At 48.3% G+C, this 12262-nt stretch overlaps 1 protein-coding gene across 1 annotated transcript; it reads left to right on the plus strand.

The window, feature by feature from the left end:
- Positions 1 to 8667: 8667 nt before the first annotated feature.
- LOC137630061 (uncharacterized) lies at positions 8668 to 9411 on the plus strand. The gene is made up of 2 exons (XM_068361550.1): positions 8668 to 8952; positions 9199 to 9411. Exons 1-2 carry the CDS (start codon positions 8668 to 8670, stop codon positions 9409 to 9411), a joined length of 498 nt encoding a protein of 165 aa, XP_068217651.1.
- Positions 9412 to 12262: the final 2851 nt, after the last annotated feature.

A 12262-nucleotide genomic window follows, 5' to 3' on the forward strand; every position in this document is an offset into this window, starting at 1 on the left:
ACTCGATTGGTCCCCGGAGGAAAGCAAAGAGGAGCTTCGGAGAGAGATCCAGGAGTGCATAGAGAAGTAGCCCGAGATCTTTTTACGCCAGAAGAGGACCCTGGGGGAGAAAGATCTCACTTGGGCTTCTTCCTGCAACACCCAAATTTCTCCCACTGTAAGGCAGGCCACGCCCTACACTCGTCGCAGGACGTATCCTGCTCACAGCGATGCCCCCTACAGGTCGGGCACAAAGAGTGCGGGTCTGTATCTACCGATGACATGAAGGTACTACAAGGGTGACCCTCGCGACCAGGACAGGTCCGCATGGGAGCGTCAAGAGAGCGAACACAATCACACCTGAAATAGAAAAAGGATGAGCGTAAAGTGATCAGTCTGAATGGCTAAGCCTTAAGGAGGAGAGAGAGAGGAGACATCTGCTCTCTACCAGCCAAAAGAAAAGTATGATGTAGCTCACCAAGCTGTGGGTAGATATATTGTAGGTGGCTGGGTACCCCCAGCTTTACCAAAAGTATATCCACATAAATAACGTAAGGTTTGTTAGTGAAGGAACAAATTGATTGGTGTAAAATTTACTCAGAATTTAGTTCAGGAACTAAAAATCCACCTGTAAAGAGGATAAAATTAGAAGACTTTGCTTCATAGAGAACTTTTATACCTAAACAAATATGTAATCTTACCAAGATATTATAAGTAAGTTTTAAGTCATATAAAGTACTCTGTAAAATAAACCAATTAAGCATTATGAAATATAAAGTACACTAACCTTCAAGGAACATTTTGGCTAATTCAAAGGAGTCCAAGCAAAGATCTGAAAGTGACTTTAGGCTTTTGGAAGTCTTCATGCGTAGAAAAGGCTATGCCATAACTGCAAGCAGTTATGTAGCCAGTGATTTTAGCCTTCCTAATGCACTAGAGCAAATTTTTTTTATGGCCATGTATAAATATTAAACTCATAATACTTGAGCTTCTTGAGCATCTCTAGAGGCACAGACTAAGGCTCTTTTACACATTTCTCCATTAATTCAACTGAACCTGTAAAGAGGATAAAATTAGACATGGAGAACTTTTATACAAACTAATATGTAATCTTACCAAGATAAGTTTAAGTTACCTAAAGTACTCTGTAAAATAAACCAATTAAGCAACAATATAAACAATGTTTTAAAGACCCTTCCATTTATCAATAAAATGCCATTAATAATTTTTCAGTACAAACCCTATTAATCATACACTCATGCAAAGGTACCCAAATTCTGCTAACATCATTCCAGATTGAGAGCCCCAGTTTATATCCACTTCATGATATTGTGCTTTCCTTTATATAAACCAAGAAAACAGTTTAAGAAGAAGGAAGGCATACTTAGGCAGATTGATAGATTTAGTATAAACAATTTCTTCTCTACAGGTTGCTTGAATTGCAATTTGGAAGGGAGTCATAATGGTTAGGAAAAAGGAATAAAAGAAGCCTCTGATCAAGCAGAAAAGGATCATGATATGATAAGTGAACTTAAGTACTCGGATAAAAATTTTGCAAAGACCAGGTATCAAAGGAAAAGTTTGTCTTTTCACCAATGTGCGACAGTACACCTCACAATGAACTTTAGACATCACTTAAAGGTTTTTGCAGCATGTCTTTGCATCTTAGTAACAACTACAATTTAACCTTCAACTTCCCTTTTATTTCCTGTTACCTTCTTCCCGCTTGCTATCAAAACTTTAAAATTTGCCCTCCAAGTCACACCTCTGCACTGAATGGGCTTCTGGTCCCAGTGCTACTTCTTTGAAGACAGATGGTTTGGGATCTGGAAGTATGCGTCCTTGAGGTCCAGTGTGCATATGAAGTCCCGTGGTCTTACTGCTTGTCTGCCGTCTCCATGCTGAACGGAGTTTGCTTGACAAATCTGTTCAGAGCTGAGAGGTGGATGACGGGTTTCCCGTCTCCAGACGCCTTTTTCGCAAGAAAGTCGACTAAAGAAGCCTGGCAACTCGTCAAAGCCCTCCTAAAGAGCGCCCTTCTTCAACAGGGTCTGGACTTCTGCCCGGAGGGCTTGCCCCTTTGCTGATCCTGTCGCAAAGAAGTCTATTGACACTAGATTCCTGATCAGGGGAGGGAGAGATGTTATGAACAGGATGCGATACCCTGAACAAATCCCGGATATTGTCCAGGGCTTGGCCCCGAGTTGTTTCCACCCATCCCAGCAACTTTGTAGGCATCCCCCCACAGGTGGGCAAGCAGGGGAAATGCCTTTCCTAGCGTTTCCGGCCTCGGCCACTCCTTCTACGAAATTTTCCACCCCTCCAGGACTTAGTGCCTTTCCCGTCTTTGGTCAGAAAGGGCTTTTTAGACACTGGTGTCTTCGCTGGTGTCTTGTTTGTCATGATGTTCATTGGATGGGACTACTGAGGAGCTGGTGGTTTATAGGGCTTGGATGTCAAAGCCTTATGGAGGAGGGCCATGGGGAGTCCTGCTGCAACTTCCTCCATCTCTCAGCCGCATGTTCCACATCCTTCTGCTCAAACAGAGATGATCCCTCTAAAGAGGAGTTCCTGAGCCTAGTGATCTCGGCATTTGGGACCTGCTGATGGAATCTCTCAGACATCGCATCTCGACGTTTCAGAATGGTGTTTGCCCGTACGTTCGAGACTTGATGGGCGAGAAACTGGATGGTGCATGTGCTTGAGAGAAGGAAAGTTTCCATTGATTTCCTGGTGCAGTCCTTGGAGAAATCCTCAGTTCGAACCAGAATTCCCAGGGTCCCCAACCACAGATCAAGCCATGAAGTAGCCTGCATGGCATACTTCATGACCCTCTCCTGGTTGAGGATCTCTGATGCCAAGAACAAGACCTGACGGCTAGAGAGCCTCTCTAGAGAGACTCCCTTGGAGAGCTCTTCCAGAGAGTGATGGAGAGAAAAATCTGGACGTGGCTTGTCCAAGATCTAAAATACCTCCTATACAGGATGCAAGGAGGTGGGAGAAGCTTGGCGGTAGAGCCAGAACGTTGGGAGGAGGAGAGCTCAGAGAGCTGTTGGGCGATCTTAGCCCGAGCACCCTTTGGCCCTCGAAACCAGGGCAAGGCTGCACTGGTCTTAGAGGGCTCCTGAATGCCAAAGACACGATCTAAGACTGTGTCTTTTCCCTCTCGTTGGGGGTTATCTCCGGATCAGTAAACCCGTTGAGTACCCTAATAAGAGTCAGAACTTGCCAGAATGCATGTTCTGACTCTTTCTGCTCCCTCTCCGAAGTGGGACTAGCAGTGAAGGCACCTTCTTCCACCCCAGAGAGCTCCTCTCGGGGTGAGTCGCAGGCATCCCTAGAGTGACTAATGGTTCCCTTAGGCCTAGAGGTCCTTGAAGAGGACTTTGGGAGAGTCTTCGAGTCCTTAGATTCCTTCCGATGAAGGAGGTAGGACTCATGCATCGAAGGCCGGGTGGGATTGTTCCTCCTGACTTCCGCCGGTGGTGGAGAACTCTCCATGTAAGGAGAAACTTCCTCCGAAGGTGGAAGGGAGGAAGTTCAGGCCTCGTGTGACTCCCTTGGCAGAGGTGAGGTAGGAGAATGTCCAGCGGGAGAGACAGAAGGACGGGCCTTGAAGGCCTGACAGGAGTTAGCTTCAGGGGAGAAGCCAAGGTTCCTCGTGGTAGGTCTGCTGGTACCATTGGAAGGGAGGTTAGTGACGAGCAAGAAGACATGGCAGGCCCGAAGGCTTGGACTACTGCTCTGACCATGGCACCAAACCAAGGCTGCTTACTGACTGACGCACTGTCGGATAGATCCCCTGAAGGGAAAGGGACCGAAGGTTCCCCGTGAGGAGTCTCTACTGATGTTTGCAGTAGTGGGTCTGCCTTTGAAGATTGAGCCTTTGGGATACTGAACCCTTCTGTGGAGCCTGCTTTCCCTTTCCCCGGTAGTCGCGCTGCAATGCATTTGTGGGGAGGGGAATGGGGCGATGGTGACCAGTTATAACCTTTATTGTGAAGTTCCTTAAGTCTTGAAGCCTGTAGAACCTGCACTGAGGTTTTGTGCAAGTGTGCAGGAGAGCGCTAGAGTGCTGGTGAGCATTGGTGAGCCGGAGAGCACTTGCGTGCAGGAGAGTGATGGCACGCAGGAAAGCGCTGGAGTGCAGGTAAATGTGAGTTCGCAGGTGAGCACTGGTAGTCCAGAGAGTTTTGAAGCGCAAGAGAGCACTGGTGCACAAGAGAGCGCTGGCGTGTAGTTATCAGGGGGTAGGGGGTGGGGGGGTTTGGCTAGCTACCACTCCCACTCACACACCTGTGGTTTAGCTCACTTTGCTTGGAGGTAGGACTTCAAGGGGGATAGGGTCGGCGGGTAAGTTTGTATAAATAGCTAAAGGTTTGTAGCATAAGGAAAAATACAAATTATCTAAGAATTTGACATTTGTTCCGTAACTTGAATATAAATCTACGCTATTTATTTAGAGGTGACTCACCCATTAGGAGCGTGAACGTCCCTGCCAATCTGATTTTGAATATGTTGGTACCAAATATAAGGATTCATTACACCTCGCTAAACCCTGCTATGCAAGGTCTGCGGCCTACGTAAGCAGTATTGACACAATACTAGGTACACAGGGAGCGTGGTTTACCCGCAGTGGTTGAGGTCAGCTTGTGCAGAGGACCCAGACTGCAGTTTTCCCCATAAAATGGGAGGATGAAGAAAAGAAAAAGAGCCAGTCATTCCTTTTTCATTCATGCAGACTAAAGCTGGGTAACAAGTAGCAGAAGCTACTTGTCCAGTAAGGAGCTGTTGTGCAGCCACCACAGGACCGATAAAGATCGTATCGAGTTCCTAGGGGCACATCTTGCAGGAGAAAGGTTGTGAAAGTCACCTAGAGCATTCACACCCACCCTTGCTTGTAGAACCTGCGTCACAAAGTAATCTGCTTTGAAGGACCAGGGGCATAGCTGTGCCCCTGACATCGTGGGTCGACGTGTTGGATGAGGATCTGGATTTAGAGCGTAATTGATGATTCTGTGAATCCAGCAGAGATGATGTTTTGGTGATCTTCCTCTTGTCTCTCCCAGTGCTAAGGACAAGAGAAGGCACCTGGGTGGGCTGTTGTCGTTCTCTTGAGGTAGAGCTTCAAACCTCATCCCAGGTACAGTAACAGATGATCTGGATCATCAGTTACTGAGTGGAGACTTGTTGCCTAGGATCCTTCACCTCTGGAGACTGTATCTTTGCAACAAGCTCAGGGACGAAACTAAACGTTGCCTTTCACCCTTCTCATGAATGCGCAATGTCGTGAGAGACCATGAAATTTCTTGACTCGTTTGGCCGTTGTCAAAGTGTGTAGGAACAGACTTCTAAACCAGGTGAAAATTTGTTGCCTGGTGAAGTGGACCATAGGAAGGGCTCCTGAGAGACTGGAGAACTCGAACCATGTTCCAAGAGGGAGGTCTCAATTCCGCCTTGGGAAAGGCAAGTTTGTAAGTCCGCATGAGTTAGGAGAGATCTAGCGATGAGGGGATGTGCCTTCCTTTCAGTTTGAAGGCGGGGCTCAAGGTTGAGTGATTGTCTTTACCTGCTGAAACTGAAAAGGGGGTCCTTTTTATCCTGCAAATACATAAAGTAATCGAGGATTCTGCTATTGCTGGAATAGAGGTATTGAGTGGAGAGATACACTTTCCCATGACACCAACCACAGAAGACATTATACTTTGCCTGGTAGATTGATGCTGAGGAATTCCTCAGATATCCAGACAACCCCTCAGCAACTTGTTGCGAAAAGCCTCTCTTAGAGAGGAGGTGCTGGGCAGTCTCTCTTCAGGCGTACAATCAAAGCAAAGCTATAGCATGTGGTAGATGTTGAAGTGTGGCTGTCTATGACGTGAAGAGGGTTATCTTGGAGGTATCGTCAGGAGCTGCAGACAGTTTGGAAACTGTTCCGCGTAATGCCATAGCGGAGCTATGAGAGACCTTGAGAGGCTGACCAATGTTCTAGCCTTGTTTGAGTCCCCTTCTCTTCAGACAAAACAGGGACAAGACGTAAACGTCATTGTTGACATGCCTCTTGCCAGAGAGCCTTGGGGTCTAGGACTGGAAAGCAGCAGAAGCCTGAAGTTCAAGGGTGTTGCGAACAAATCCACAGTTGGAGAACCCCATAACGTCAGAACTTTGTGGGCTACAAGGTGATCCAAAGACCATTCGGTACACCTTATCCAAGATGCTATGCACAGATTGTCGGTGAGCACATTTCTCTAGTCTGGAATGAAGAGGGGTGATAGTGGTACCGAACGGACTTCGGTCCATCTTAGTATTTATACTGTTAGATGGGAAGAGGCTGCGACCAAGTTCCTTCTTGCTTATTGATGTGAGCCCGCCCAATGTGGTGTTGTTGCTCATCACACCACTTAGTGGCCTGTCAAGAACTGATGAGGCTGTTGAAGGACTGGAAAGATGGCCATTATCTTTTAAGAGACTCAAGTGAAAGTGCCTTCAGATTCTGTCTAGAGGCCTGAGGTCGTGGGGTGCAGCACAATGGTCCCTCCCTTCTTTTGAGGTGTCTAAGCGCAGCATCAAGTCTGGGGGGGGGGGTGCTGATGAGAAGGTTACACCTCTCCTTAGATTCTCGACTGCCACCCATCCCTTGAGGTTCGTCCAAGCTCCTCGTCCCATGGGGATCAGAATGTCCAGGGAATTGAAGGCCTGATTCCAATCGGACTCAAGGCGCCACTGGAGACAACAAATCCTGAGGCAGCTGTTGGAAACTAGACTGGCCAGGGATGAAAGGTGTCCGAGGACAAATAGTTATTCTGGGCTGGGAGTTTTTCTCGTCTTGAGAAAGGGTCTTGTGACCTTTCTAAGCTTCGTTATCCTGTCTTTGATAAGAAGGTTTTTGTGGAGATTGGTGTCTAGAATCATTCCCAGATATACCAGTCTTCTGAGAGGGACGTAGGAAAAACTTCCCAAGGTTTACCATGATCACCAGATCTTGTCTAGAATCATTCCCAGATATAGCAGTCTTCTGAGAGGGAAGTAGGAAAGACTTCCCAAGGTTTACCATGATCACCAGGTCTTGTCTAGAATCATTCCCAGATATAGCAGTCTTCTGAGAGGGAAGTAGGAAAGACTTCCCAAGGTTTACCATGATCACCAGATCTTGTCTAGAATCATTCCCAGATATAGCAGTCTTCTGAGAGGGAAGTAGGAAAGACTTCCCAAGGTTTACCATGATCACCAGATCTTGGTAAAAAAAACTTCAGAAGTTTTGGCGCTATGCAAGGTGTCCACCGAGTCTGCTAGGATTAGTCAGTCATCCAGAAAACGGAGAAGGAAGCTGATCCTGTGAGCCCAGGATGGCATGGAAAGATCGAATCACAGTGCCCTGAACTGGTGTTTCTTGTTGTCTGGACTGAATCTCCGATACTCCCTTGAAGATGGATGGCTTGGGCCTGGAAGTATGCGTCCTTTAGGTCCAGTGTGCACATGAAGACCTGTGGTCTTACCACTTGTCCAAACTTCTCCAACATTGGTGTAGACATCGACCCACAGGGACAGCTCCTTACGAACCCTTTCACATGGGAGTTTGTTGACGCTGGGGTCTTGACTCGTGGAGGAAAGGATGTACAGTATCGTGGCTACTGTGCAGTTGGAGACTGCTCACAAGTAGTTACCTGTCAACAAGCCGCTGATGGGGCTGTCAATCCCCTGCTGATCGCTATAGTGGATTGGTGTGATGGCGAACGGCGATTAGCGAAAAGTGTGTTGCTTGGCTTCCAATCTAGAGAACCACGGGCAGAGGTTGACTAGAGAGTCTGAGTTACAAACTGCTGATGAACAGTGAACTGCAGATGATCGGTGAATCGGTGATCTGTGAGCCGAGGATGGTAACTGACAGGCAGACGAAGGCTGTCTGGTCAGTCAGCCAAGGAAGGTTGGCGATTAATGAGTTGGCGATCGGCTTGGAGAGCCCTGAGAAACAAAAGAATGGTTTAATGATTGTTAATTGGTGATCGGGGATTCATTGACAATTAGCGCTCGATCGAGGTCTGACGATCGGCGAGCTAGAGATCAGCAAGCTGATGACTGGTTATTGACTAGCAATCGGCACGCTAGTAATCGGAGATCGTTAGCAATTGGCAAGACTGGAGTTCAATGAACATAGAGAGATGAGCTTGTGATTGGCGACCTGGCGATCAGCGAGCTAGCGATCAGCAAACGGTGATTTAGATATTAGTTAATTGAGGATTTCTCATTGGTGGAAGATAAACTAGCAATCGGCAATTGGCGGACTAGTGAACGGCGGTCGGTAAGCTGGCAATTAGAGATTGGCGAGCTAATGACAGGCAGTTCGCAATGTCCAAACCGTGTTTGGTGACCGTACTACCTGAAGGGAAAGGGACCAAGGGTTCCCTGTGAGGAGTCTCGACCGATGGTAGATGCGGTGGATCCACCTGGAAGATGGAATCTTCGGGATCTTGAACCCTTCTGTGAAGCCTCTTCCCTATTCCCCCGGCGGGTGCGCTGTAATACGTTTACGGGGAGGGGAATGGGGCAATGGTGACTTATCAAAAAGTTCTTCCTTTCGTTGTTTTTGCCTCTCACGCAAGTGCGTAGGAGACAACTGGAGCGTTGGCGAGTGCTGGCGACCCAGAGAGCACTGGCACGCCAGAGAGCACTGGCACGCAGGAGAGCGATGGCATGCAAGAAAGTACTGAGCAGGAGCACTGGCGAGCAGGCAAGCGTTTGAGAGCAGGTGAGCACGAGCACGCAAGCGAGTGTTGGCGAGCCGGAGAATCTGGTGTGCAGGAGAGCCCGGGCGCGCAGGAGACAACTGGAGCGTTGGCGAGTGCTGGTGAGCTAGAGAGCGCTTGTGCGCAGGAGACCGCTGGCACGCAGGAAAGTACTGTGCCGGAAAGTGCTGGAGCGCAGGTGAGCTCGGGCATGCAAGCGAGTGTTGGCCTGCCGGAGAACACTGGTGTACAGGTGAGCGCGCCAGGCGAGCTGGAGAACACTGGTGTGCATGCGAGCGCAGGTGAGTGTGGCGCATAGGTGAGCACTGGTGCGCAGGAGAGTGCTTGCGTGTTGGAGAGTGCTTGCGTGTTGGAGAGAAAGGGCGCGCAGGAGAACGGCGCTGCGCATGAGAGCGCTGTCGCGTAGAAGAGCGTAGCTGCGGAGGAGAGAGCTGACAAGTTGGAGAGCACTGTTGAGCTGGCAAACATTGGTCCTTAGACCACCGTGAATGAGCTGGAGAGTGCCGGCGAGCAGGAGATCACTGGGCCATTGGAATGCGCTGATGAGCAGGAGAGTGCTGAAGTACCGAAGGGTGATGACGCTCTAGAACGCGTTGAAGTGCAGGAGGGTGCTGACGTGATGCTGGTGAGTGCTGGTGCACTGAAGGGCGCTGGCATGCTGGAAAGCGCTGGTGCACAACTAAACGCTTAGGAGGTGCAGCACGAGCAGGCAGAATAGGAGACAGGAATGGTGAAGGCAGGTCAGCAGGTTGGCTTGAAAGTTGAACTGGAACCGGTATGTGCTCTTTGGAAGGCCGAACATCCACTGACGGGGATCGCGAACGAACCACAGAAGAATCCAGGACCGAAGTCCAAAGACTAGCTACAGCATCGTTAGGAGAAGGTCCAGGAACAGGCGAAGGTCTAGGGCCAGAAAACGATGGAAGAGGAGGCTCCTCTGTGGGGGGGAGGGGGGGGGGAAGGCTGTGTTGCTGAAGAACCAAAGAGGCATCGTAATTCTATGAGGGGATAACGCCCCTGGCGGCTGGTGGATCAGCAAGTTGACCTTTAGCAGCAGCAATCCTCCGAAGAGGAGTCTCTGTGAGTGGCCCCTCTCGCGAACGAGAGAGGTGATCACTTCGCAAGAGAGACTTGTCTAAGATTATGCTCCGGCCCCGAAGGAAGAGACTTGGCAACGGGGGAGTGTAGTCTAGGCGAAGACAGCAACAGCAGTCCGAGTCGATGAAGTGATGAAGATGCAGGGAAGTTCTCTCTCGAAAGGGAGAAACAACTTAACACCTGGGGAGGAAAACTCTCCCTCGGAAGGGAAAGTTGTCCAACCCCTGGAGGCGAACCTCCTGGCAGCACTCTCAGATGATCTGCCAAGAGCGCTGCCTGAGTAAGCGTAGCCGGAGCTAGTTTCTCGAAGATAAAGTGCTGATCAGAAGCTGCCATGGGCGTAATTCTAAGGAGGAGGGATCCTTTGGGGCCCGCAGGGACAGCAGATTCCCCAGGCATGAACGGAACAGCTCTACTTCGTCGGCTCTCTTAGTCGAACGAAAAAGAACTACATCGCTAACTGAGGAAAAATAAAATAAATTATGTAACAAAAAACTCCCTCGGGAGGAACACCTAGTCCGCGACGGAAAAGAAGACCACCGAGGGAACAAACATAAAATAAGAACTGCGCACTCCCTTCACCGGTCGACATCATCAAGAGAAGGAGAGCAGAGAGTAACTGTAATAAAACAAGAATTACAATTATTTAAATCAGCTAAAAATATTCACTAATCGGAAGAATCACTGGATCCTCCAATGGGATGTGTTCCCCGCAGTGAAGAAGCTGAAAAGTTAAATTACAAACAATTATAATTTCACTTAAATGATTAAAAAAAACAATCGGAAGTAAAACCTAACCCGCGAACAGGAAAGGTGCTTCCCCGTTAGAATACTGCCGGAAGCCAAAGAAAGGCGAACGGCCTTGAGAAGAGAAAGATCGAAGTCAAGCTCTGAAAGGCCACACTCCCCTCCCTCAGTAAATCCATATGTTCCCCGATGAAGAAGAAAGGCGAAGACAACAGTTGAACGAGGAGGGTCTAAATGATAACGATTCCCCTGCGGCGGCGGCCGAGTCAACGGCAGGTTATCACCTGCCGGGATGACTTATGAACATGGGGGCAGAGGTCAGAAGTGAAGGCTCCCCGTCCTTGCGCACGTGTCTTGAGAACACCTGGTCATAGACGCTACAAGCGAAGGAATGGAGAAGGCGCGCGGTTATGACAACAGCCAAGATGGCGGCCAACATGGCGTCATTTATGACGTCATCCAAGTACCGTAACAGTAACAGAGGAGGAGAACTTCATAACGGCTCTTCCCATAACTTGCCACCAACTTCCCCCTTGAAGCGTAAACGCTATGTGGGGTGCAGATAGCTATGTGGCATGTCAAACATACGTCCCCTGTTATTATACGATATCCTAAAGGGAAACCTTATGGGTACTCGCGCCAGAAGTTAGAATTCTGTGAAACCTTTAGTTTAATTCTCTGGGAACATCTACTGTAGTCATATATACCCTTAGGAAGCTACTGAAGGAACATTCCATCAGGACAACATGGCTATCTCACCCAAAAATAACAAATTCGGAGATAATTTGTATTTTTCCTAACCATACAAACCTTAGCTATTTACATAGGGTATTATTTTCGGCGTGGCTGAAATGACGAGCCATTAGATTTTTAACGAGGGTTAACTACCCTCTCGCTAGTTAGCGAGGGGGTATGGGAGGGGTAGCTAGCTACCCCTCCCCCCTCACACACCGGTGAACTGATTCACTTCGCTTAGAGGTAGGACTTCATGGGGGACAGGGCTGGCGGGCAAATATGTGTAAATAGCTAAGGTTTGTATGGTTAGGAAAAATGATATTTTCCTTATAAAATAAATTTTTGAATATACTTACCCGGTGAATATATAATAGCTGACGTCTCCGACGGCTCGACAGATTCCAAAAACTCGCGAGCGATCGCCATGAAGGTTGCGGGTGTGCCCACCAGCGCCGACTATCGGCCAGATACCGCATATACTTGTCAATCTCTCCAGTTCTTCTCAGTCCGCTGGGTCTCTATCGGGGAGGAAGGGAGGGCCTTTAATCTTATATATTCACCGGGTAAGTATATTCAAAAATTTATTTTATAAGGAAAATATCATTTTTAAATATTAAACTTAGCCGGTGAATATATAATAGCTGATTCACACCCATTGTGGTGGGTAGAGACCAGTATTAATACAATAAAGGCGTATATGCTCAAGAGTTTTTTGACAAATATTTCATAAAAAACCAACTTAAGTATAGGTACCTGGCAAGGAAGCTGACTCTGACGATTACTCTGCCTCATTAGTCCGCTTTCCTCACGAAGCCCAGCCATCCTCTCAGGATGCTGAAAGACTCCCAGGAGCTGTTATATCCAGGGCGAACACCCCTATAACAGGACCTCATCAATACCCTTAATCTGGGCGCTCTCAAGAAACAACATTTGACCACCCGCCAAATCAAAAAGGATGCGAA

The sequence above is a fragment of the Palaemon carinicauda genome, chromosome 38, assembly GCF_036898095.1.
Source record: "Palaemon carinicauda isolate YSFRI2023 chromosome 38, ASM3689809v2, whole genome shotgun sequence".
Classification (NCBI taxonomy): domain Eukaryota; kingdom Metazoa; phylum Arthropoda; class Malacostraca; order Decapoda; family Palaemonidae; genus Palaemon; species Palaemon carinicauda.

What these genes read in the sequence shown, in the direction of transcription:
- LOC137630061 (XM_068361550.1), top strand. Translation starts at nt 8,668, where the DNA reads ATGCAAGAAAGTACTGAGCAGGAGCACTGGCGAGCAGGCAAGCGTTTG. An exon ending in CGGAGAACACTGGTGTACAG is followed by an intron (nt 8,953 to 9,198) that starts GTGAGCGCGCCA and finishes ATTGGTCCTTAG; the next exon opens with ACCACCGTGAATGAGCTGGA.